The sequence below is a fragment of the Panthera leo genome, chromosome D2, assembly GCF_018350215.1.
Source record: "Panthera leo isolate Ple1 chromosome D2, P.leo_Ple1_pat1.1, whole genome shotgun sequence".
NCBI lineage: Eukaryota > Metazoa > Chordata > Mammalia > Carnivora > Felidae > Panthera > Panthera leo.
This window is the reverse complement of record NC_056689.1, coordinates 30,666,459-30,691,703: the sequence shown is the minus strand read 5'-3', so window position 1 is coordinate 30,691,703 and position 25,245 is coordinate 30,666,459. Positions and strand designations below refer to the sequence as shown.

The 25,245-nt window shown below is 53.7% G+C and overlaps 1 protein-coding gene and 1 long non-coding RNA gene across 6 annotated transcripts in view; one reads left to right on the top strand and one right to left on the bottom strand.

Annotated features, from left to right (window-relative positions):
* Positions 1-20,723, top strand: part of LRRC20 (leucine rich repeat containing 20) — a 92,013-nt gene extending 71,290 nt beyond the window's left edge. For 2 of the 4 annotated variants that reach the window (XM_042908128.1, XM_042908126.1), the window contains one exon: positions 13,262-15,749. In XM_042908128.1, coding sequence (XP_042764062.1) covers positions 13,262-13,416 — 155 coding nt within the window. In that variant the 3' untranslated portion in view covers positions 13,417-15,749. Of the gene's footprint in view, positions 1-13,261; positions 15,750-20,579 lie in introns of those variants that run through there. The other 2 variants (XR_006194425.1, XM_042908127.1) reach the window with 2 other exon arrangements.
* On the bottom strand, positions 19,932-25,200 carry LOC122202015. Of its 2 annotated transcripts, none has more exons than XR_006194428.1 (4): positions 25,116-25,200; positions 23,385-23,553; positions 20,481-20,613; positions 19,932-20,358 (listed from the first exon to the last, which is right to left on the bottom strand). It is a non-coding gene; the product is annotated as an uncharacterized LOC122202015 (long non-coding RNA). The 2 variants fall into 2 exon arrangements; XR_006194427.1 differs by having other exon boundaries at positions 24,924-25,182.
* Positions 25,201-25,245: the final 45 nt, after the last annotated feature.

Genomic DNA, 25,245 nt, shown 5'->3' with positions numbered 1-25,245 from the left:
TCTCCTTTCACACTGACCCGACTGTCCCCTGGACCCTGAGCATGGGGCCCCACTGCCCCAGTGCCCCTGAACCCTCTCTCCTCCCTGTAGCACAGCACGCATATCTAGCATTTTCAGGGGGAACTCTATCAATAAGCCAGAGGCAACTGAGGACACACGGATAACAAAACAGTGGGCCCGTTCCCAAGGTACAAGTTTATGCCAGAGAATCCTAGTTGAAATGCGGACTTGGCCTGAGCTCTGGCACCTTTCACTCAGGGGCCTGCGGTCCTGCTGGGGTGGGCTGCTCAACACGGCTCTCCAGCAGGGTGCTGGCGGTGCACGGTCAGATTCAGTGGCCTCACCTTAGTAGCTTGGAATTGGCCACGGTGGGAGTATTTGCACCACAAAAAAAACAAAAAACAAAAACAAAACAGTAAATGCTACAAATCGGATTTTTCCCACCTCAGGGAGTAGATTGTTAAGCATTAGCCAGCACACCGCTGGCTCACATCTCCCCACTTCCTTGCTATTGTTAGCGTCTTGACCACTCTCTCCCACTACCACCTTCAGCTTGTTTTGTTTTTCTAGAAGCTGGTTTCCCTGGGGGTTGGGAGGTGGGGGCGGGGGCTACCTAGCTGCTTCTAACCTGGTGGTTATCTTAGGAGCTTTTCTTCTTTTTCCAATAGTAAGGGAGGTCTTAATTCTCTGACAGTGGTCCTAAATCTGAGCAGAAGGGTTTGTAAAGTTAGCATTAGCAACCTTCGTTTCCAAGCATGGAGGAGAATTTTCAAAGGAGCCATTTTCACATCTGCCCCCACCCCTGGGAGAAGAACCTTTAGGGGAGGTGATTATACTCCTATCTGCATATCCGGTCACCCCTGCCCTGCCTGACGCTTGCCATACACACAGCAGGTTGGACAGTTCTGGTCCCCCACGCCCGTGTTAGATACAGGCACACAGCCAGCTTGAGGGAGGGAGGGAGGGAGAGTCCACAACAGAATTGTCATTCTTTAGGCAGTTGGAAGAAAACTAAAAGAGACCAGCCTGGGGTTGTGGGTGCAGCGGGGGTCATGGCTCTGGAGGCGGGGGGCCTTCCAGTGGCCCACATGAGGGGGGTTGTGGGGGGAGAACAGAGACTTCGGCAGGGAGGAACAGTAGGCACAGTAGAGCAAAGACCGGAAGTCTGACCGGAAAGATAAATGCCAAGCAAGGGCCAGGCAATTTGATTTACTTTTTAGCTGTCTCCAGAGCAGCCAGTAAGACTGTGTTATTTATTTATGAGAATTGTTATGCTCCGTCTTTGATCGCCTATCAGAGCCGGGCCAAGGAGTGTGCGGGAGGAGAAGCTCGTCAGCCCTCCTTTGCTGGCCAACCTGGGGACGTGGAGGAGGGAATCACAGCAGGGACTTTTCTCCTCCTTTGTTTCTCTTTCTCTGAAGCTTGTTGTGAAGGAGGAAAAAAAGCGTGTCTAGGTTCATTAATGGATTCTTTCTTTCTTTCTTTCTTTCTTTCTTTTTTTTTTTTTTTTGAGTACAGAGGACCTCTCCGTTAGATCTGTTAGAGAGGATCAGATGTGAAGTTAATGGTCATTATTACGTTAGTTTTAGGTGTACGTTATTATAGTGATTAACACGTCTGCATGTTACCCTCTGCTCTGCTCACCACCAGAGAACCTACCGTCTGGCACCACAGTAGTGGAGAGCCTTCTTCTTTTTTTTTTTTTTTTTTTTAATGTTTATTTATTTTTGAGAGAGAGACAGCACGAGCAGGGGAGGGGCAGAGAGAGAGGGAGACACAGAATCCGAAGCAGGCTCCAGGCTCTGAGCCGTCAGCACAGAGCCTGATGTGGGGCTCGAGCTCATGAACCTTGAGATCATGACCTGAGGCCAAAGTCGGATGCTTAATCGACTGAGCCAACCTGGGCGCCCCACAGTAGTAGATTCTTAAAACACTCCGTGCTCCCCATCCTCTCCCTGAGGTGCCTACTACATTCTCCACAGCTTGGTAACCTTATCCCTCTTGGGGAGTGGGGAGCGCATTATGGTCCCCTCCATAATGGCCCCTGTGAACCCGTGAGGCTGAGGACCATTTTGTAGATCAGAGGTTGAGGTTCAGGGAGGTTAAGGGGCCTGCCTGAGGTTGCACAAATTTATTTTTTTTTAAGTTTATTTATCCTGGGGGGATGCAGAAGGCAGAGAGGGAAAGAATCCCAAGGAGGCTGACAGCCCAGAGACTGACAAGGGGCCCGAACCCACAAACTATGAGATCATGACCTGAACCGAAATTGAGTTGGATGCTAAACCAACTGAGCCACCCAGGCACCCCGAGGTTGGAGCCACCCAGATGCCCCCGAGGTTGCACAATTTTAAATGGCAGGTCCGAGGTTAAGAACTGGGGGTCCCTGCCCTGTCCACTCCCCCAGATGGCCTGTCTTTCAGCAGGGGGCTCAGAACCCCCAATCTACACAGTGTTCCCTGAGGGCTGTGGAGCTCAGCTTGCAGGATCACCAGGGGCCTGCACCGTCCTCTGTGCCTCCTGAGGACAGGGGCTGCTTCTGTGTTCTTCCTGTACCCCTCTCCCTGCCTCCCACCCCTGCTAGGATGCTCGGTCCAAGGTTCTGTGGGAAGGGGTAGGCTCAGACACTGTCCCCGTCTGGCTCCTTCCAAGCCTTCTGGAGGGACAGACCCAGCCGTGAGTGAGGGATGCACATGTGAATGTGCTTTCTTGTTACGGACGTAATTCCCTGTCTTGCCAGGTTACCATAGTTTGCCTCCTTGTCTCTTGTGGCATTTTGAGTGGGGACTCGAAGCTCTGCCGAGCTTAGCACGACATCCTTGATCTTAGTCGATTAGGTTTCCAGGCACCAAGGGTTGCGTCAAGGCTGAGGAATGGGGACAGGCCCGGCTGCCAGGCGAGCCTGGATTCTCGAGCACGAATGTGGCCACAGTCACCTGGAGAGGCTAAGATGGCTTCCCGGTCGCTGCCGATAGGCCTAAGGTGCCTGGCCTGGGGTGCTGCCCCTGCATCTTGACCCAGCACCTCCGAGGCCATTGTGAGGAGGTGTCCCAAAGGTGCAGACTCCACACTCCTCAGGGTCTTGGAAAATCAGGAATTCTGGCCAGAAGGAGATCATCCAGGTCAGAGGTGGGACAGCCAGCCATGTGTAAACTCTCCCGTGTGCTCCAGCCCGAGGCAGGCAACGGGCGCCATGCTTAGTTTCTAAGCTGCCAGGGAAGCCAGAGAACTTGTACCCTGGGCCACCAGGATAGGGAGCCCTGGACCCTAATTCCAGAAGGGACCTTAGATGTCATGGGGCCCAGCCCCACCCAAAGCAAGAATCCGAGGCTGCTGGTCCCTGCTGGGTTCTCTCTGTGCTGGGCGGCTCCCTCAATACCTTTTGCCACTTCTCTGGGCCCAGACCCCTTCTCCTCTCAGGGTCCTTTTAGACCGTGGGTGCCACATGTATGTAGAAGACCCCTCCGGAGTGCTTGTGTTTATCATCCTGTCTCTAGCGGGTCCTTCTGGCACAGAACAAGTTTGCCAGTCGGTGGTGCTAATGATTAGCGAAGTAAGGTCAAGCCGACCTCAGGGAAGTAATTTCCTCTAAATACTGCCCACTCTGAGTCCGCTTTTATTGATTACTGCAAGCTGCCACAGACAGAGACAAGAGTCTGGGATGGCTGTCTGCAGCGGGAGGAGGAGGGTCAGACAGGGCCTGGAGGCACCACTGCAGCCCGGTGAGGTGACAGGAAGGTGCAGTGGACTGTGCCCCACCCACGCTGCACTCCCGGTGTTGAGGCCAGGGTGGGGTCCTCCTTCTCTACCACGGACCTCCGTGTGGCTTTAGGCCTCACCGTGGAAGCTCATCACCATCACAGCCATGCACTGGGGGCCCTGGGAGAGTCAGAGGAGCGTTATTCTGGCTTCATAAAAGTATTCTAGGGGCCTCTGAGTGGCTGAGTCCGTTGGTTTCAGCTCAGGTCGTGATCTCGTGGCTCATGAGATCAAGCTCTCCGTGGGGCCCTGTGCTGACGGTGCAGTGCCTGCTTGGGATTCTCTTTCTCCCTCTCTCTCTGCCCCTCCCCTGCTTGCATGTTCTCTCTCTCTCTCAAAATAAATAAATAAAACATTTTTTAAAAATAAGGATTCTGGAACTCCCATCCTACATTCTGCAGTCACAGGCTGAGAGGCGAGGTATCCCCAGAATGCCTTGCGGACTCTGCCTGTTCGTTATCTGTCATACTGCAGGTCGAAAACAACTTGAGTGTCCCTCTCCATACCACGGGCGGCCATGTAGTCATAAGAATGTCGCTGACTGGCAACCTGAAAAGCTGTTTACAATCCGTCATCGAGAAAAGCACGTTATGGCATAGCATCTAGGAGGCCATTTTTGAGCTCCTTACACGCACATGCAAAGCGAAGGTGCCGTAAGGCCACGTACTAACACGCTAAAGGTGATTGGCTCCAGATGGTGGGACATGGGTGATTTTGGTTTTGCTCATCAGTGTTTTCTCATTTTCTAAATTGGATGGCTGGTGCTAAAGGGCCTGCGACCTGTAACAACCTTGGGCCACAGACGCCTGGTCCTGCCTGGAGTATGTGCACAGAATGGGTCAGGCCAGGGGAAGGGCCCCAACGCTTGAATGTACTGCGGTCAGAGTTGCTTAAGCAAGTGGTGGTGACAGTGGAGCCCAGCGCGGTCCCAAGCCTGAAAGAACTTAGGAGCTAGTTTAGGAGGCAGAACATTCATTCATTCATTCATTCACCCAGCACATAGTTGTTGAGCACCCTGTGGGCACTGTGCTAGGTATCGCATTTGCAGGGTGAACAAACATATCCATCGGTCTCAGAACAGGATCCACAGTACGCGTCTGATGTGAAGTGTTACGGGAGTTTGGTTGTACACCGTAGAGAATGACAGGAGGCAGCCTGAGCTGGAATATAAGGGCCAGCAGGACATCGCCAAATGGTAACGAGAGCATGGCCCACGGGAGAGGGGAGAGTCGAGGCCCTCTTCCTCTCCAGATACGCCGAAGTCCAGAGAATGGCTTCTGTTACCTCCGTGATGCCGATGTGCCTTGGTGGCCTCGGGAAGCGTACTTAACCTCTCCAGGTTTCTGTTTCCCCATCCACAAAATGCAGATCACTTCAGATCCTGCTCCACCCCGCAGCCGTCTCTGTCTCTCCTCAGGATGCTGTGAGCATACGTTTTCCTCTTTAAGCCTTATCCGGAAACTTCTAGTTGGCCCCTTGGGCTTGCCGCTTCCTAGCTTGGCTGCTCCGGTTCGTCGACTCTGCTGTTTTTGACACGGTCTGCTGGCCCCACTGCGCCTTCCTCCAAGCTGCTTATACGGCTTGAACAGTTGACTCAAGGCAAGGAGCCACGCCTAATCCCGGCTCTGCACCCGAGGGGGGATCACTGTCTGTCAGCAGAGTGGCTTGGAGAGCACCGTGGACTCTGGAGAGGCCGGCCCCGTGGTGGACTTGGAAATGACAGCTGGGAACTCAGGCAGCACTGCTGTCTCTAGGCCAGGAGTTGTGGGGATTTGCTCCAAGGCTGGGCCGCAACTGGTCTTCATGTCATGCCCAGCAGACCTGTGGCAGGGACGTCGTCGGAAGACACCCCCTCCTCTGTCCCGCTCTCATGAGCACCAGTCGTTCTTCAGGCCCCTGGCCTCCAGGCCCAGGGATGGAGTCAAGAGGCCAGAGAGAGAGAAATCCTAGTCCAACCCCCTCTGGAGAAAGTGAGGCAGGACCAGTGGTCCCCAGTGGCAGGTAGGGAGAAGGGGTGACTTAGCAGCTTGGAGCCTCAGTCCCCATCTCTGAAGTGAGGCTGTATTGACAGTCGAGGCTATGTTGCCCTCAGCTCGGGGCCCGGCCCTTAGCGAGTTGCTCAGTGACACCTGCTTGTCATGATTCCCTTGCAGGGGCTGAAGGGCCGGTGGATGGAGACCAACTCTGGCCTTGGCCTTACCCCTCAGCGTTGTGGGACGAAACACAGGGATCTGGGGATTTAGGAATTGTCCTGCCTTCACCACTTACTGGGCCCTGTCAAAGAAAAATCAGAGCTGGTCAGTGATGAAAGCAGTAAAAACAGATTTTATTCGGGACTGTTACACTAGAGAAGAGACTGCAGTGCAGAACCGGCTTGATCCCAAGTGCAGCGTGGACACGTGCGAATTGATAGCCAAGGAGCAGAGGCGGGGGGGGGGGGGGGGGGGGGGGCCGGGAATCAGTGGGCGGAAATTACAAAGAGGAGGTTATCAGGGGTGAGTGAGGCTGAACCGACCTCCCAGGATTCTTGCTGCAGTCAGGCCAGGGTGAGCAGACCCCACCTGGGGGGTGGTGGAGGATGATGAATCTGATCAGATACCAAGGCTGGAGGATCCTGGCTAACCCAGTTTATCAGGATTCTAAACTAGACAATGAGAGTCGAGCACAGCAGCACAAAAGTCAGGCTCTTAATTTTAATTGAAGCATTCGGGGAAGCCGAAGTAGAGTCAGAGAATCTGTGTCATCACCAGGAATCTGAGGCTCAGCTTCCTTATCTGCAAAATGGGTTATTGTGAGAAACCAGCCAGCACAGGGCCTCCAATATCAGTTGCCAGAAGCAGCCTCCTTTGCTGAGCCCGCTTCCACAAGGTGCTCAGCCTCCCTGAGCCTTGATGTCCTGTGTCACGTGGGGGTTACAATACCCTGGGAAATGACTTTAGCTCCGAAAAGCCCAATGCAAAGGGGTTTTCCGATCTGGGTGAGCGGGGGCAGAGAGCATGGTGTCCCATGCTGGCTTCTGGAAAAGCCTTGTCTTTGCTTCCTTCTCTACCTGAGGGGCTCTGGGTCCCTCCCGCCACCTCCTTCATCGTCCGTGTCCTCTCTTCTATCACGTAGGCTCCTGCCTGTAAGACAGGTAATGACCAGCCCCACCTGCCACCCTGGCGATTCAAGGACAGAGAAAATCCTCTGCCTTCAGGAGTTCAAGAGTTTTCTGTGCTGCTGGGCCTGGCGCACAAGGCCATGGGCTAGGCCCTGTGCTAACAGAGCCGGGCCCTCAGGGCACTCAGAGCTAGGTCCCTCAAGGTGCCAAGGGAGGGCGAGCTCCTGGGAGGGGATTTGGCTGCCTGTGCCAGCCCTGGGACTCCTGCACGTGCCTCCTCTGGGCTCTGAGCAGGTCTCCGTCTCCACCATCATCCTGGCCACCTGGTGGCTCGTGACCTGGGTCAAAGTTGCTTCCTCCCACTGTGCCTCAGTTTCCAGCTTCCTCCCGGCTCTGACGGTCTCTCTGCCATCGTCTGTACGGCCTCTGGCCGGCAACCCATGAAAATGAGTACGGTGAGGGACTTTCAGGTTGGCGCTCTCAGCAGAGGCCACGTCTGGGCCTTCTGACCTTTTCTGAGTGGCAGTGAAGGGCTCGGGGAGCTGTGGCACTTCCGGGGAGGGGGGACATGTGTGGCTCAGAGCCTCTGCCCTGCCCCTGCTCTTCCATCCAGGTCATCTCCTGGTGGACTCCAGCCCACGGCTGGCTGAGCTCTGGGGCCGGCGCCTTCCCGCTCCGAAGCTGTGGGGCTTGTCCTCAGGGATGGGGGTGTTGCTCGGCTGCTGTGCACAGTGCAGGTGCCAGACCCGTGAAAGGGAGCAAGGGGCCCTACACCAGCCGCTGGGTGGCCGGAGCACTGCGCGGGCGTACCGCATACAGTCTCCCCCTTGGTTTCACCGTCTCCCTGCAGTTGACAGGCGAGAAAGCTCGGATTCCGAGATCCTCCCTGGGGCGATGGTCAGTCACTGGAACAGCTAGTCTTATCTTTCTTTCTTTCTTTCCTTTTTTTTTTTTTTTTTAAGTTTATATATTTATTTTGAGAGAAAGAGAGCGCCCGCAGGGGAGGGGCAGAGAGAAGGAGAGACAGAATCCCAAGCAGGCTCCCGGTAATCAGCACAGAGCTCGATTTAGAGTTTGAACTCAAAAATTGTGAGATCGTGACCTGAGCCGAAGTCAAGAGTGGGACGCTTAACCAACTGACCCACCCAGGCGCCCCTAGTTCTCTGTTTCTGATTCCAAAGCTCTGTTTAGCATCTTAAACATCTCCCCCACCCTGCACTGTGACCCAGCACAGAACAAGGAGGCGTGGGAGATTCTGGAATGATTCCGAGAAATCTCCAGGAAACCTTTGCTCTCAGGGCAGGTTAGCAAAGATGCCGTGCCTGCCATGGGGGCCTTAGAGGGCTCAGAGATTCTGTGCCCCTGGCTTCCCTCAGAGGGGGAGTCCCTGGGCTCTGGAAGGGAGCTATTCCCGGCTGGGTGGCCCAGAGAGCTCTGAGTGTCCTGGTCAGAAAGCCACATGCTCCTGCTGAGTCCCGGGAAGCCCCGTCGGAGGACTGTTCTCTGTCTCCTCAGGGCACCGTGGACGGTTCTCATGGCTGGTGGGGAGTTGGAGGAATGGATGCCAGGCTGGAGGGCCGGATAGGAGGTGGCCTGAAAAGCGTGGACTCGGGCCAGCCGGCCTGGCTTCATATCCCAGCACTTTGCAGCTGCGTGACCATGGCCAGGTTACCTCTCCGCGACTTTCCTCAACTATAAAGTGGAGGTAACAGTGGTACTCCGCCATGCGGCCGTTGTGGGGTTTGAGAAACTTAACATGAAGAGCCGAAATCACCAGCACTCGACACGGACGATCGTTAGTTAAGCAAAAAACTGCTGGGAATACAGGAATCCATATCGATAATAAATAGATAAATGCGGGAGAGGGAAGGCTCTTGCCTCTGGTAAAATGCTGAGGGCCTGCTGGAGTTGGAAAGTCAATTTGCAACCATCATAAAGAACAGATGAGGCAAGAATCAGCAGGTGTTCAGTCTAGAGGCGATGGATTTTAATTTTCATGAGCAGGATATTTGCGTGCTCTTCAGCTGTGTCCCCACAGACTTCTTCTACATTGCAAGGGAGGAAAAAAGACAAAACAGTAATTATACAGTGGGGAAATCAAGTAACACCTGGACTCAGTGATGACAGTTAACATCACTTATGAAGGACAGATGGGTGATACCCCAAGACCATGCCACCTCTGCAGTCTTTCAGCTGAGGACCCATAAAGCACCAGATAAACACAAACTGTGGGACTCTTTTTCTTTTTAACAGTTTTTTTTTTTAAAAAAACAGGCTCCACACCCAACGTTGGGCTTGAACTCATGACCCTGAGATCAAGGGTCACATGCTCTACTGACTGAACCAGCCAGGTACCCCAAAATGTGGGACTCTTTATCAAAAAGACAGATGATGGCCGTGGTATTCTTCCAAAATGGTGGTGTCATAAAAATGACAAATGAGCCCAAAGAGGACAACTAAATGCAATACCTGACCCTATACTGGACCCTGCACTGGAGGGAGGGAGGGACTGCTACAAAGGACATGGTTAGGTCACCTAAGAAAACTGAAATATGGGCCGTATGTTAGGTAACTGTTCTCTCAGAAACTCATGAAATTGACAGCTATGTTTGCAACAGAGAATGTCTATTCTTAGGAAATACACAATGAAGTAGGGATAAAGGGCCATGATAGATGTTACTCTCAAGTCAGAAAAAAGGTGTGTGTGTGTGTGTGTGTGTGTGTGTGTGTGTGTGTGTGTGTGTGTGTAGAGAGAGAGAGACAGCGGGCATATGCACAAATGATAAAGCAAAGAGGGTGAAATGTTAATTGGTGAATCCTGGTGAAAGGTATGTGGTATTCTCCGTACTGTTTTTACCTTTACAACTTTTTATAAGTAAGAAATTATTTCCAGGTAAAAAGAGTAACCTGAGAAAATAATAATTTAAAATGTCCCCAAATAAAAATATTCTTACACTGAAGGTCTAAAGCTAGACACACACTAGTAGGTTCCACTTGTCTTAAGCTTAGGGATAGGCAAATGAATCAATGGTGAAAAAAGTCAGGGTGGGTTGGGGTCCCTGGGTGGCTCTTTCGGTAGGCGTCTGACTTCGGCTCAGGTCATGATCTTGCGGTTTGTGAGTTCGAGCCCCGCATCGGGCTCTGGGCTGACAGCTCAGAGTCTAGAGCCTGCTTCGGGTTCTGTGTCTCCCTCTCTCTCTGCTCCTCCCCCACTCACATTCTGTCTCTCTGTCACAAATAAATAAACATTAAAAAAAATTTTTTTTAAAAAGTCAGAGTGGGGGGCGCCTGGGTGGCTCAGTCAGTTAAGCGTCCGACTTCGGCTCAGGTTACGATCTCGCGGTCCGTGAGTTCGAGCCCCGCGTGGGGCTCTGGGCTGATGGCTCAGAGCCTGGAGCCTGCTTCCGATTCTGTGTCTCCCTCTCTCTCTGCCCCTCCCCTGCGCATGCTCTGTCTCTCTCTGTCTCAAAAATAAATAAACGTTAAAAAAAATTTTTTTTCAATGAATAAATAAAATAAAAAGTCAGGGTGGGGATAAACTGGAAAGAAACACAAGAGAACCCTATGTGTTATAGCTCGATCTGGATGGAGGTCACAGGAGTGCATACCTGATTGTACGCCTTCCTGTAACTGAGGCGTTTGCTTACATGTATATCAAAAAAAAAAAAATAGTGGTGCTCTGGGAAAAAACATAAATAGACTGAGATCTATAATACAGTACCATTGACCTAAGTTAAAATTATGTGGGGGCTCCTGGGTGGCTCAGTTGATTAAGTGTCCGACTCTTAATCTCAGCTCAGGTCTGGATCTCAGGGTCGTGAATTCAAGCCCCACGCTGGAGCCCACCTAAAAAATACCTATATTGCTATATTATAACATGTCAAAGTGTTCTAAAATTAAAACCGAGGGGCGCCTGGGTGGCGCAGTCGGTTGAGCGTCCGACTTCAGCCAGGTCACGATCTCGCGGTCCGTGAGTTCGAGCCCCGCGTCAGGCTCTGGGCTGATGGCTCGGAGCCTGGAGCCTGTTTCCGATTCTGTGTCTCCCTCTCTCTCTGCCCCTCCCCCGTTCATGCTCTGTCTCTCTCTGTCCCAAAAATAAATAAAAAACGTTGAAAAAAAAAAAAAAATAAAAAAAATAAAATTAAAACCGAAACAACCACAGGAGCAGAAAACCCTCAATCTGCCCAACGCAAGGCACGCAAAAGAGGTAGGAGTTGATTTTTGTCGTTACTAATGGCCTGGCCCCGTCCTGGCTAGAGTGGGAGGTCACACGGTGTGTGGGCTGCTTGCAGAGTTGGATCAGGGCTGAGGGAATGTTTGCCTCCAGGGCGTCTGGGCCTGCGTGTCATGGCATTGGCTCCTGGTTGGTGGCCGGCTGTGTGCAGCCACTGTTCTGAGTGCCTTGTATTAACTCCTCTGAGCCTTAGGACGACCTTATTGGATGGGTGGTATTATTCCCCCCATATCACAGGTGAGGAAACTGAGTCACAGAAAGTTGGTTTAATTTGCCCAAGGATACACAGCTAGAAAAGGGCACAGCTGGGATTTGAACCCAGGTGGCTTGGAACATTCTCTAAACTACAACATGCCCTCTCCTAAGTAGACTGTCCCTTACAGTGCTCCAAAGTGGGGAACAGAAACACAGAGTGGTTGTCCCTCACGTCTCCCTGGGCCCCATGGGAGGGCCTGGCTCCCTGGGCTGAGAGGTCCTATAGGCCCTGGTGTTCCAAACTGCCTGCAGAGCTGTGCCCTCAGGATCTGGGCCTGAAAGATGCCATCTAGATGCCACTGACACAACCTCCCAGTCCCCTCACTGTGCCCAGCTCTCACTCTGGCATCCTGGCCCCATTCTTTCGCCCCTCTCTCCCTCCCGCCACAAATACTCCTTCCCCTCATTCAGATCCCACCTACCCTTCACGTCCTGGCTCAATTGCTATCTCTATGCCCAGCCTGGCCCCTTCCTCCCTGGACCCCTGCAGTCTTTTTGAGAACTCAGATTCCAACCTGGGCTCAGCTAATTATGAGTTTGTGACCTTGGGTTGCCTTGAGCAACTTCCTGAATTTCTCTGGGCCTCAGTTCCTTTTCATAGTAGTATCTGATGTTCATCAAGTACTGGGTGGAGTACATCTACTCTCCCGTTTGTCCTCAAGCCACCCGGCAAGGTATATCCTATAATATTATTAGGATTAGTCATTTGCTCACAGCTGTTAACGTGGCCTGCCGGATGTTGACCTGAAGACTGAGTGATCCTAAAGGTTAGATAGGAGACTCTACTGATAGCAAGAGCAAATATAGCTGCTGCCTTGTTCTTTCTTTTTTTTTAATTGAGGTAAATTTCATGTAACATAAAATTAACCATTTTATTTACTGATTTTTTTAAAAAAAAATTTTAATGTTTATTTTTGAGAGACAGAGAAAGACCATGAATGGGGGAGGAGCAGAGAGAGAGGGAGACACAGAATCCGAAGCAGGCTCCAGGCTCTGAGCTGTCAGCACGGAGCCCAACGCGGGGCTCGAACCCACGAACCGTGAGGTCATGATCTGAGCCAAAGTCGGATGCTCAACCGACTGAGCCACCCAGGCACCCCGTATTGATTTATTTTTAAGTAGGCTTCATACCCAGCACAGAGCCCAACGTGGGGCTTGAACTCACAACATGAGATCAAGACCTGAGCTGAGATCAAGAGTCAGACACCTAACCGATGGAGCCACCCAGGCTCCCCGTAAAATGAACCACTTTAAAGTGTCCAGTTCGGTGGTATTCGGTACATTCACGGTGTTCTGCAACCTTCACTTTACCTACTTCCAAAGTATACTTTCCTCACCCCAAAGGAGGCCCTGCACCCATTCCCCCACCCCCCCGGCAACCACTAGTCTACTCTCTGTCTCCATGGAGTTGCCTGTTCTGGGCCTTTCTTATAAATGGAATCCTACACTATGTGACCTTTTCTGTCTGGCTTCTTTCATGGAGCGTAATGTTTCTGGGGCTCATCCCAGTCATGGCGTCTGTCAATGCTTCCTTCCTTTTCATGGCTGAATGGTATTCGGCTGTTGGGATTTAACCACACTCAGTGTATCCTCCCTCCTGTCGGTGGGCACTGGCTGCTGTGACTAGTGTCGCCGTGGACATTCGTACACAAGTATTTGGCTGAGTTCCTGTTTTCAGTTCCAGTTCTACCCAGGAGAGGCTTTGCTGGGACACATGACAATCCTAGCGCTGAACTGGGTTTGGGGGCATGTTTCCCGGAATGTGGTTGTAATGGGGTGATGGGCCCCGAGGGCCCCCCACCCGGGGCTGGGAGCCAGCAGCTAAGCCCAAGTGCGGGGGCTGATGGAGAGCTGGATCGGCGTCTTCCTGTCCCTACCTACCTGGGCCCCCCTGACCTGTCCTCTCTTCTCAACAGACGTACCCGTGGAGAAGCTGGCCGCCATGTCTGCCTTGCGCTGCATCAATCTCCGCTTCAACCCGCTGAACGCTGAGGTGCGCGCCATCGCTCCGCCACTCATCAAGTTTGACATGCTCGTGTCTCCTGAGGGCGCACGGGCCCCTCCACCTTAGGCCTCCCTCCTCGTGCCCACCCAGCAAGGGACAGAGGCCACCTGGCCTGGCACCCTGAGGGGAGGGAGTCCCACAGACCCATGGGAGGCCGAGCCTGGGGGGCTGGGGGCGGGTGGGCCAAAGAGCACGTGGTGGGAGGGGGTGCAGCCGGCCCCGGATAGATAGCTTAGAGCAGTAGCGGGCCCTGGAATGCCCAGACGGAGGAGGTGAGGTGGGGCTGGAGCCTGGCCGCTCACAGCTTCTGTGCACACTTGGGCAGGACCCCCACCCTCTCTGAGCCTTGTTACTTGGGGAAACGGGCAGTGGCGGAGAGGGCCTTTGCCTCCTCTGAGCTCCTTGGAGGCTTTTCGGGCAACAGATGCCTTCAAGTTACCTTCAAATCATCGGGCACCTTCTGAGCCCACAGATGGCCGTCGCCGAGCGCTTTCTGGGTCCCTGTGGTTTTGAGACCTTGTTTCTGGCGTTGAGAACCAGCCTCTGCCCTGAGAGGACTAGAAGACAACCTCCATCCGTTTATCGTTTCCCGAGGACTGACCCACATGAGGCCCCCTCTGGGGCCCTATCCTCAGCCCTGTGGGTCTCTGGATTGGCGGGAGCCTGAACCGGGAGACACGGGAAAGCCGTGGCCAAAATGTGGTCGTGTGCTCTGGCCAGAGCTGAGAACGTGTATATAGGAGCCCAGTGGCCCATCGGGCCAGGAACCCGGAGGAGCAAATCAGGTCTGCTCTGTCCTTCCTCGTGATTAAGCAATCAGTGGTGTAGGAAGTTCTGAGGACAGACCAGGTGAGCCTGGCATCACCCCTTGAGTCCCAGGAGAGGTGACTGGAGAGAAACAAAGCCAATTGTGCCTGTGGCTCTGGTACGAGGTAGTTGGCTCTGGCATCTCCCTCTGGCAGCAGCCCCACTGCCTCACCATTGGTCCACCGGGGGGCAGAAGGCTCTGTGGACCATTGGATTTGTGGCTGGCCAGCTCCCAAGCTCCCACCCAAAGCCCGATGACCTAGTCATTCCTGGACCCTCCATCTGGAGTCCAGGATGTGGCCAGGCCACAGGGCTGTCTACCACCCCTGTCTGCCCAGGACTGAGGGGTTTCCTGGGACACGGGATGTCAGTGCTACCACGGGGACAGTACCTGGCAAACAGGGACAACTGGCTTCCTACCAGGAGAGGGCCTGGGGCTCTTGATTTCTGATAGCATCTGTGGTTTGGAGAATCCCTGATCTCTCAATCCCCCAGGTATCTAGCTCCCGTCCACTCATCTGTGGAGCAGGCAGACTCACAGTCCACAGCCCATCTGGCCCGGACCTTCGTCTTGGTCGGGAGACACCCAAGGCTGCAGGACTTGGGGCAGGCCAGGCCACCAAACCCTACATCCATGCACTGGTAGGCACTCTTCCACCCCCAGGGCTAAGCCATTCCCGGCCCAGACCTTCATTCTCAGACTGCTGTGTCCCTTCCCCCGCCGCCCAGGGCCCCTGTCTCTTGGCAAGGACTGTTGACCACCACTGTTGGCCCATCACTGAGCACTCAGTGTCCCGGGAGATGCTCATCTCATAAGGCCTGTCTTTCCAAACTCTGGGAAAGGGGTTTGCAGGGCAAGGAGGAGGTCAGGATGGGATTTTCGGGGCTGTAGGGTCTGCTGTGGATGAGTGAGAACTATGTCCAGGGCTTGCCTGCCCTGTGCCCTGGGGTGGGCTTACTCCTTGTCAAAGAGGAGGCGCACTTTTCTGATATGCACAAAGGCGCTGTATGGCCAGAGCCTTGCAACTCAAAGTGTGGTCTGTGGACCAGCAGCACTGACATCCATGGGAACTTGTTAGAAATGCAGAATCTCAGGCCCCACCCCAGAACTCCAGAATCAGAACCTGCATTCAACAAGAGCCCTAGGTGATTCCTGTAAGCACTTTACTGTTTGAGAAGTAACGGCCTAGGGGTGGCCCTGGGGCTGAGGTTCTCAGCCCTCCCCCTGCTACTCCAAGCCTCTGAGTCTGTGCTCATCCCCCTCCCTAAACTAGCTCTGGGAGACCCCGGGCCTTAGATCTTTTCAGAGTGTGTGTGACTCTCGCGGTGAAGGGAATGACCTGAAGTCACCAAGATATGAGGGTTGGGCTTGCCTGGCCCTCTGGACACTGCCTTTCTGGTTAACCTGCTTCTAGGTCCTCACATCAGGCCCGTTGCAGGAGTTGCTTCTGGAAGTTCTTTTGTACTCCTCTTGGAGAGTTTGCCCTCGCCTGTCTGGGAAAGCTTGAGCAGTCAGAGAAACCCCCTAGTTACAGCCCCCAGTGTGAATGAGCCCTTAGCTTCAGTCTGCAATAAAGAATGCATTGGTTTCATCTGCCTGATTGGCGCTTCGTTCATTCTGTCCACACAGACCTCCCGTGGCCTGGGTGTTAAACCCCAGGGGCTGCCCCTCTTGTTGGAAACTTGAGATTAAAAAGGATACCCTGGGGTGATACTCAGGATACTCCCAGATGGGTGCAGGCCCTGCCAGTAGGACTGATACGTGCCCAAGAACAAGAACCATGCTGCTGCAGGACAGACAGATGCCAGCCCTGGGGGTGCCGCACACTTGGAAAAGGATGAAGGGACCTGCTGTTCCCTACTCGTGTGTGCGCTCTCTCTCTCTCTCTATTTTTTTTAAAAAATTTTTTAATGTTTATTCATTTTTTGAGAGAGAGACAGAGAGCAAGCAGGGGAGGGGCAGAGAGAGAGCAAGACAGAATCCAAAGCAGGCTCCAGGCTCTGAGCTGTCAGCACAGACCCTGACACAGGGCTCGAACCCCCAAACTGGGAGATCATGACCTGAGCCAAAGTCAGACACTTAATCGAGTGAGCCATCCAGGTGCCCACGCCCCCTCTCTCTTAAAAATGTCTTTAGGGGCGCCTGGGTGGCGCAGTCGGTTAAGCGTCCGACTTCAGCCAGGTCACGATCTCGCGGTCTGTGAGTTCGAGCCCCGCGTCAGGCTCTGGGCTGATGGCTCGGAGCCTGGAGCCTGTTTCCGATTCTGTGTCTCCCTCTCTCTGTGACCCTCCCCCGTTCATGCTCTGTCTCTCTCTGTCCCAAAAATAAATAAAAAAAACGTTGAAAAAAAAATTTAAAAAAAAAATGTCTTTAAATGTTTACTTATTTTGAGAGAGAGGGAGTATGAGCAGGGTAGGAGCGGAGAGAGGGGAAGAGAAAGAAAGAATGCCAAATAGGCTATGCACCATCAGCGCAGAGCCAGATACGGGGCTCGATCCCACAAACTGCAAGATCATGACCTGAACCAAAATGGAGACTTGGACACACAAATGACTGAGCCACCCAGACACCACACCTTAAAAAAAAAATTTTTTTAAGTCCGATTTTGTTTTCTAAATCTGAAAGACCAACTCAGTTTGTCTTGAGTTTTGTGCCACAGACTCCATTATTTTTATTTAACAGAGTTTAGTGCCATCGAAGCAGATGGCAGATATTAACTCATTGAGTCCCGTAACAACCCTAGCTAGTGTGGAGCTGGACAAAATCCCTTTCCTTCTCTGGGCCGTTCCCTGTCTGTAAAGGGGCTGCACCAGAAGATCTCCAAGGGCCTTTCTGGAACATATGATCCACCTTTCTTCATTTTGGATCAACCTGGATACAGGCTGCCCACCCTCACCCCGAAGGCCAGACAGAGGGCTCCGTTTCTTCTGGCCCAACGCTGGCTCACCAAAAATAGCACCCGATCGGTCCGCTCATCAGACAAAGCTCAAGACTCCTCGTGGCAGAGAAGCTCTGCCTCGAGAGAGTCTGACTCATATCCTCCCTGTGGGAGGACAGAAGTCACGGTGGTTGGACTTCGGAGTCTGGTTTCAGGTGGGTTTTCAGTGTGGTGGAGACAGACACGTTGCCCGAGGCTGGGTGAAGATTATGGTCCGGTTTAGGGATGGACGGCATTTTGAGGCAAGGAGTTCAAAGAGTCTTAAGATGTACACTCTTGGCTGATGCTGTTTACTAAAGAATTGAGCAGTTGGTTCCTTTAAATGATTCCGGAAGCTCCCAGAATGAACAACAAACTTCTTTACAACTTTTACTTCCTGGGCAAGGGTTTCCTGGCATGGTACCATTATGCTGAAGAAGACGGTGGTATAACAAAGTCTTATTAACGTAGACAGTAAGCTGTGTGGGGCTAGAGGGGTTTTTAAATTATCATTGAGATAGAGCTGACGTATAACCTTATATTAGCTTCAAGTGTCCAGCTCGATGATTCAGTCTACGTACACATTGTGAAAAGACCACCTCAATGGCTAGTTGACGTCCATCACCACACGTAGAGGGTATCGATCGCCAGTCTCTCCGGAACACCATGTCGGACCCCGCTTGGGTGCTGCCCTCTCTGTGAGACGTGCCAGTTGCTTCTCAGAAAGCCGGCCCTGGTGTGGGAGCAGTTTCTGGAAGGGTGAGTGCTGGCGGCCGCCCCAGAAGGCCTGACCCGAGCCCCTGGAGAGATGCCAAGGCTGGGAAGGGCAGCCTGGGGACCACGTGACTCGGGCCCAGGAGCAGCCAGACCGTGCTGCGTCCAGACCTGTGTCTCAGGGCCCGGTGGGCCGGACCCCGCCCTCAGAGAAGAGCCAAAACCCAGCTGCTTTAGGTCTGAGCAAGAGCACCCAGTGAGCTCCTGCTGTTTACCAGCACCGGGCAGGCATGTGTGTGTTTCTCATTTACCATTAGCAATCAATCCCCCCGCCTTGGCACCCACCGAGCAGGTGAGGAGACAGCGTCAGTGAGGGGTTAGCAAGGGCCCAGAGAGGAACAGAGCCGGGGATTGAACTGGGAGGCCGCCCCGGGCAGGAGAAACGACGGCTGTCTCCAGCTCACACGCGGCTTTTCGCATCACAGTCCTGTGAAGAGGCCTCTCTGAGCCTCACTCTCCTCATCTGGGAAATGGGTGCTCCCGCTGCCTTCCTTCCCTGATGTCGGAGGGGTTAGCCACAGATGATGCAGGGAAGCAGCCCTCGGTGAGGAGCGCTGCACCCGTTTCACACGCCCTAGAGCTTCCTCTCCCATCCGCGGACACCTGCCTTGTGTGAGCACGGCCCTAATGCTTCCGCAAGAACCTCCCGGCTCTCAGGGCGCACACGCCTGTCACGCATCGCTGGAGCACATCTGGATGCTGGTGGGAGACCGACTCCCACGGGGAATGAGAAGACCGACAGACACCCCCCCCCCCCCACCCCCGCCATCTGCTCACCGCACGCTCACCGGTTCAGGCATCTCTGAAACTCTGTCGCAGGCTCTGGAGGTCAACAGATGACTCAGGATGGTGAGGCCCTCAAGGCCTTGGCTCGGGGCCAGCTGGGGCTTATGATGCACCGTGTGTGTGCATCCAAATTCTTACAGCCACGGGACCCAGGCACCCTCTTTCCTGTAGATTGGAAGCACTTAAATTAGGGTGTCTTCGAGGTGGCCCCTGCGGGACTGCCACCTCGCACGGCCCCAGTGGGCGTCATTCGTGATGCACTCTAGCTAACTGGCACCAGTTATACAGAGGACAACGCGAACGGGCTCCTGAAATTGTGCAAGGGACGGCCCTCGGTCTCTGGACCACACGAGAGAGTCAGTCACTTGGGCGTTTTTGGAATACGGGTTCCCAGGCCCGCTGGAGCCCCAGTAAGCCAGACTGGAAGCGGAGCCCACACCCCTGCACCTTGAAGGGCCTCTGTTCTCCCCTGCGCAGCACCCAGAGCGGCCTTCTAAATCCCAAGTCACTCATCTGCCCAAGTCCTGCGGCGGTTCTCCAATGCACTTCAACGCGAGTCCTTATAATGGTCTTCAAGCCTGATGTTTTCCTCCTTCCATTACTGCTGTTTCGTGCTACCCGCTCCTTCACTGCACTCCGGGCACACTGGCTTCTGCTGTTCCTCTAATACTCCAGGCTGCTCGTGCCTCAGGGCCTTTGCATCTCACCAGGGAAGTCTGCCTCCCAAGGACTGACAAGTAGTAGGACATCCTCCTCACTGTGGTCCTCCCATCCCTCACAAGCCACGAGGTACCGTGGCTGGGACTCTTCCCAAGTGGAGTGGCCGGTAGCTGGTACGCACAGGCCGCGTGGGCAGTCCCCTAGCACCCCCCACACCAGCCTGCCACTGTGCCTAAAGTCCCGCCGCTATGAGACCACTGCTTATGTTTAGGCTCTCCCTGTGATCGATCTTATTCCGGCCCCTGTCAGGATGGCGAAGGGGGTTCCCTAGAGAACCTCCCTGAGAGGTTGCCCGGGCCCTTGCCGCTCAAAGCGTAGTCCTTGAGCGGGCAGCATCGACAGCACCTGGGGACGTGTCGGAACTGCAGAGGCCTGGTCCCTCCCCAGAACTTCTGAGTCCGAATCACATTTTAACGAGACGCTCACGTGGTCTGCGGGCCCCCTGAAGTTTGAGAGCCTGACTTTCGCCGGCTGAGGCCCAGTCTCGCCACGTCAAAGTCCCTGTGGCAGGCAGCGCCCAAGTGTAATTTTCAGAAGCTAAAGACATGTGTCTTACGATAGCATGAACACGTGCCAAAGATTTCATTCAATTTTATTAACTGATGAGGGAATCGTAAGATGATAAAGCTGATTCCCAGAGCACTTGAGGGACTGGAGTTTATGTAGCTCTTTACGGAAGGAACAGCTGGGGCAAGAAATGGTCACCCGGGGCCAACGTTCCTTCCTGCTGTAAAACAAATCCACAAGTTCACTGGTAACTTCTTAAGAGCCTGTGCCCTTCGCTAACGGCAACTAACAAACCACCGTGGTACATTCACGTGGGCAAGCCTGTTGAACAGCACTTCGAGCGTGCACTTTCTGTCTTGGCCTCGTCTCTAGGTTTGGTAACATTTCCTAATCACAGATTCCCCTGGGAGGGTGTGACTGTTCCCCGGCCCAAGCAGATCACCAGCTCTGTGTTTCCGTTAAAGGATCCAAACCTTGAGGGAAAGGAAAACCAGCACTGCAAGAAAAGGAACAGAGTAAAAAAAACAAACAAAGAAACAACACCAAAAAAAAAAAATAATAATAAAAAAAACAGAGCGGGTGAAAAAAGCAAAATAAAAATGTACACTAACAGCTTACCACGTGTCTGTGACTCTGCCAAGTGCTTTCCATTTCTTTTCCCCCTTAGTCCCCACAACGACGTAGGAGATCGCTACTTTTTGTGTTTCCGTTTTCTAGATGAAGACACTGAGGACTGGAGGAGCCCGGGATCCTGGCCAAGGTCAGACAGAATAACTGGCATTCAAACCCAAGCCTTTCGAACACGGTCGATGTTTCTTAGAATTGTCGTCCAGAGCCCAGGAAATGGTTTACAAAAGCGCCCCCCATCCCAACCTGGAGGAGGCCCCTGGGCGGCCTCCACAAAGCTGCCCCCCTTCCCCAAGAAGCTTCAACACCTTTGCCAAACATGTGTTCTTCCTGACACTGTGGAACTTGACCTGAACCCCGCTTTGAGCCAGACGCCTGCACGGCCACCGCCCAGGGTGCAGGAGCCCACCCCGCCCCTCTTCCAGAAGAGACTTCTTCCAGAAGAGACTTCTCTTCCAGAGAGAGACTTCTTCTCTCCCCAGAAGAGACTTACCTTCCAGAAGGTAAGAAGAGACTTACCTTCTCCAGAGGAGAAGGTAACTGTCAGAGTAAGAAAGTTCTTCTGGTCCGAACCTCTCTCATTTTGTTTTTATTCATTTATTTTTGAGAGAGGCAGAGAGAAAGAGAGAATCCCAAGCAGGCTCTGCGCTGTCAGCACAGAACCCTGTGCTGGGCTCGATCTCACCAACCGTGAGATCGTGACCTGAGCCGAAATCAAGAGCTGGACGTTTAACCCACTAGCCACCCACGTGCCCCAACCACTCCCATTATCTAGATGGGAACACCGAGTTCCAGAGGGAGTGTTCCAAAGGGCACGTGGAGAGGCTTGCCCAAGACTGAGCAGGGAGCTGGGGGCAGAGCCCTAACAAATGCACAGGCTTCCTGGCTCCTGCCTTGGGTTCTTTCTGGGGCCCTCCCTGGGGCCTGCGGTTGGGGGAGCTTGTCTGCTTCGCACTCCCCGCCTCTCCTCCAGGGCTATGCCGCTGTAGCCGAGCTGTAGGAGTGAGTCAGCCATTAGAGCCTTCACTCGTCATTTATAAATGCAGATAACAACTCGGACCTCCTTCCTTAGGGAGAGCTCACTAATCAGCATTTGAAAGCATTCTGAAGGAAGCGCTCCTCAGAGGCTGATGGGAGAAGGAGGGGCACGTCCCCGGCTCCCAGAAAGGGCCCCCACCTCGGTCTAGACCCCAGCCTCTCTGCAGCTCCCCTGGCCTCGTCCTTCAAGGGCATAGTCCCTCCTCCCCTAACCCCTCCACTACCACCAAATAGATGCTGGAAACCCCAGCAGCGTGCTGGGGTCTGCTTCCCAGGGACCGTATTGCCACCAGGCTGAGACCCCTACCCCTTCCCTGTGGATTTGAACCTTTTCAAAATGATGGCTGTGCCGTCGGCCTTCCTTGCCCTAAAGGCCAAGTGCATTTTCATTTCCAGGCTGGGAAAGAGAGACTGGGTCTCCCATCAGAGATGCTTGGCTTTCCCACCGCCCAGGATTTCCCACAGGGCACCCTGTAGCTTCATGCCAACCTCTCCTCAGGCTCCTATCAACTCTCTCAGGCAGCTCAAAACACACCTCCAATCCGGCTGAGAGGAGAAGGAGTTCGTGTGAGGGGCCGGCCTGGGCCTGTGCATTCCATCCGTACCCACCCAAGGCCTGTGACCAGGACACTAAACCTCCAAGGACTGGGGCGCCCGGGTGGCTCGGTCAGTTGAGCATCTGACTCTTGATTTGGGCTCAGGTCATGATCCCAATGTCGTGGGATCGAGCCCCGCACTGGGCTCTGTGCTGAGAGTGGAGCCTGCTTCAGATTCTCCCCCTCTCTCTCTACCCGCCCCCCACCATCTCCTTCTGTCCCTTTCCCCCACTTATATGCTCTCTCTGTCTAAAATAAATTTGAAAAATAGAGAAAATAAACTTCCAAGGAGAAAGGCGGTCCTTCGGGCATGATATTGTCTCCTTTGACCTCCCTCACTGCCCCCCCCCCCCAGAAAGCTTGATCCTAAGAAGATCCCCCTCTACCTCCTCCCCTGCTCCCTTGAGACCCTTCTCCAAGCAGGAGTCCACATTGATTCTTCAGTACAGAAGGCTCTTCTCCTGTCAAGGACCTTCTCAGTCTCCCTGCCCTCATGCCACCTCCTGGTACCCAGCTCTTCAGGTAGAAATCTGTTTCCAGGACAGTGGGGCTTTCCGTGAAAAGATTCCTTGCATTACAGCTGATGGGGGTGGGTCGGGATGGGGAGCAGTCCCCCTGAGGATGAGGGGCCAGGCCAAGAGCTTGGCCAGAATGGGCAGAGAAGGAAGCCCCGAAGGGCAGACCCCCTCCAGATGGACAGAGATCGCTTCTGTGCCCTGGATGATTACACCTATAGTTTCTCAGATGCTGTCAGAGGGCCAAGACCCTCGAGGCTGGGTTGGGGGTGGCAGGGCCAATGCCCAAGGAGTCCAGAAGAGGGTTCTTTCTCTTTTAGCCACTGTCCAGCTGTGCAGTGTGGGGTAAGGCATCGACTAATGCAGTGGCTTCACGTGCAAAATAGGAGCAGTGGTGCCTTGATTAAAGGGCTCTGGATCCGAGGTTCAGGATTGGGAAGTACCCCAGCCCTGCGGTCAGGTGAACCTGGGAGAAAAGCATGATCTAAACCAGAACGTTGAGGTGCCTCGGGTTTCCTGGGAGCCCCTTTGGGATAAGGAGGGGAGTGAAAGGGGGCACTTTTTTTTTTTTTTTTTTTTTTTAAATCCGCATGGAAAGATCTTTACCCAGTCTAACTGTTTGGGGATAAGGAAGGGCACCGTATTATGGGCACCTGACTTCTAATCCCACAGCAGCCTTGACAAGAGGATCATAAATCTCGTTGTGCAGATGGGGAAGAGGAGGTTAGAGGGCTTAAATGACTTACCCTGGGTCACACGGGTAATAAATGGTGGAGGAAGAATTCACACGCAGGTCTTTCTATCCACGGCATTGCCCTCCCTGCCCTTCAGAGGCTGGACCCACTGAGATCATTGTGGGTGGTGCTTGGGCGTGTTCGTGTACTTAGGCATCATGCAAAGGTGGAAGAAGGAAGTCTGTGGAACAGGAGGCAGAAGGAAGAAAAAAGAGGCTTTGTGATCCAGAACCATTCAAATAAAAAAGATGGGGAGTGTGCGAACTTGGCCACAAGCCTAAGTGAATGCCCTAGAACGATGTGGCTGCTGAGGAAAAGTGAAAGGCAGGGAAAGGGGAAAGAAGGGGGGCGGGAGTGAAAAAGTGGGCTTTGAGTCAAAGCCTAGTGCCCAAATTAAGTCAGCTCCTATTTACTGAGCACCTGCTATGTTCCAGGCACGGTTGTAAGTGCTTGACTGTATGGTGGGTACTGTTATTATCCCTATTTTGTAGGATAGGGGAAACTGAGGCACAGAGAGGTTACGTAACTTTCCCCGAAGTCACACCTACAGTGAATGGCAATGCCAGGCTATGCGGATGTTACAGCGGTGCCCTGACCTCCACGTTGATCAAGGCGGCTTGATAGGACCTGTCACAGTCAGAGGGGCTCTAAGAACGGTGAGCACGTCCCTTGGAAGGTGGACTCAAGACGGTAATGATATGAGTAAGATTTATGGAGCACTTATATGTGCCAGCCACTATTCCAAGTGTGTCACATAGAGTAACTCCATTCATCTTCAACGCGGCTTTAGGAGATAAGTACTATTATTTGTCCCATTTAACAGATAAGCCCGAGGCAAGCCACAGGAAGAAAAAAGCCCAAAGAAAATCAGATGTTAAGCCTGCGGCAGGGCGGCCTCGAGAGAGTGCTCTCCATCCCCCCTTTTCTCTGAGGGCCATCTATCCCGGGCAAAGAGAGGGTGATTTGAGGATCCAGACACCTGCCCCAGGGCGGGGTTAGACCCAGTGGCCTCTAAGGCCTTCCAGCCCTGAGACTCGGACAGCCACTCAGGGCAGAGGAGGAGCTGGAGGGAGGCTAGGAAGGAGCTGGATTCCAACCCTTTCCTCAAAACCCCGGATATAGACCCCACCCCACCCCACCCCACTCCCAATACAGGAAGGAATGGGCCATTCACTCTCATCTGCCTGGAAACCAGGATCTTCGTTCATGTGACAAAAGTCTATGGCGGTGACTACTGGAGGATGATGAGGGCTTGGATAACTGGAGGGCGCTCCCATCCTGCTCAAGGGACCATTTGTTGGACACCTACTATGTGCTGGGCAGAAACTTTGACATCTCATGTACTCCCCTCGAAACCATTTCACAAACGCGGAAACGGAGACTAGGGTGCGATCTTAGAAACTTGCCCCAGGGGGAAAGCGGTGAACGCCTGGGCTCCCTGATTCCAAAGTCAGTGGCCATCTAGGAGACACATTGTCCCCACTCTCCTCGCAGAGCTCAGAGCTGATGGCGAGCCCCCACCTCCTTCCTTTGGCGCTCCTGTGTACTCACAGCTGCCTCTCATCCCCTTCTCAGCGGGGCCCCAAGGTCCCGGACACTAGGGTGGGTGACTAGGGGTCAGGCTGGGGTGGGATAAAGAGAAGGTGGGGGGACGGGGGCCGGGATGCGTGGCACTGGAGAGAGGTACAGAGTTAGTGGACGTCGCTGCCAGAGCTGCAGTAGGCTGTGGGGAGTGTCCCCTACTTTGGAGGGGCGTTGGGTCCCTGCGGAGACGGCCTCGTCCACGAGACGGGCCGGCGCACAGTGGGCAGGGGGCGCTGCGGCGGGCCCAGGCGTGCGGGTTGCCATGGCGACGGCGCCGCGCGCTGGCCCC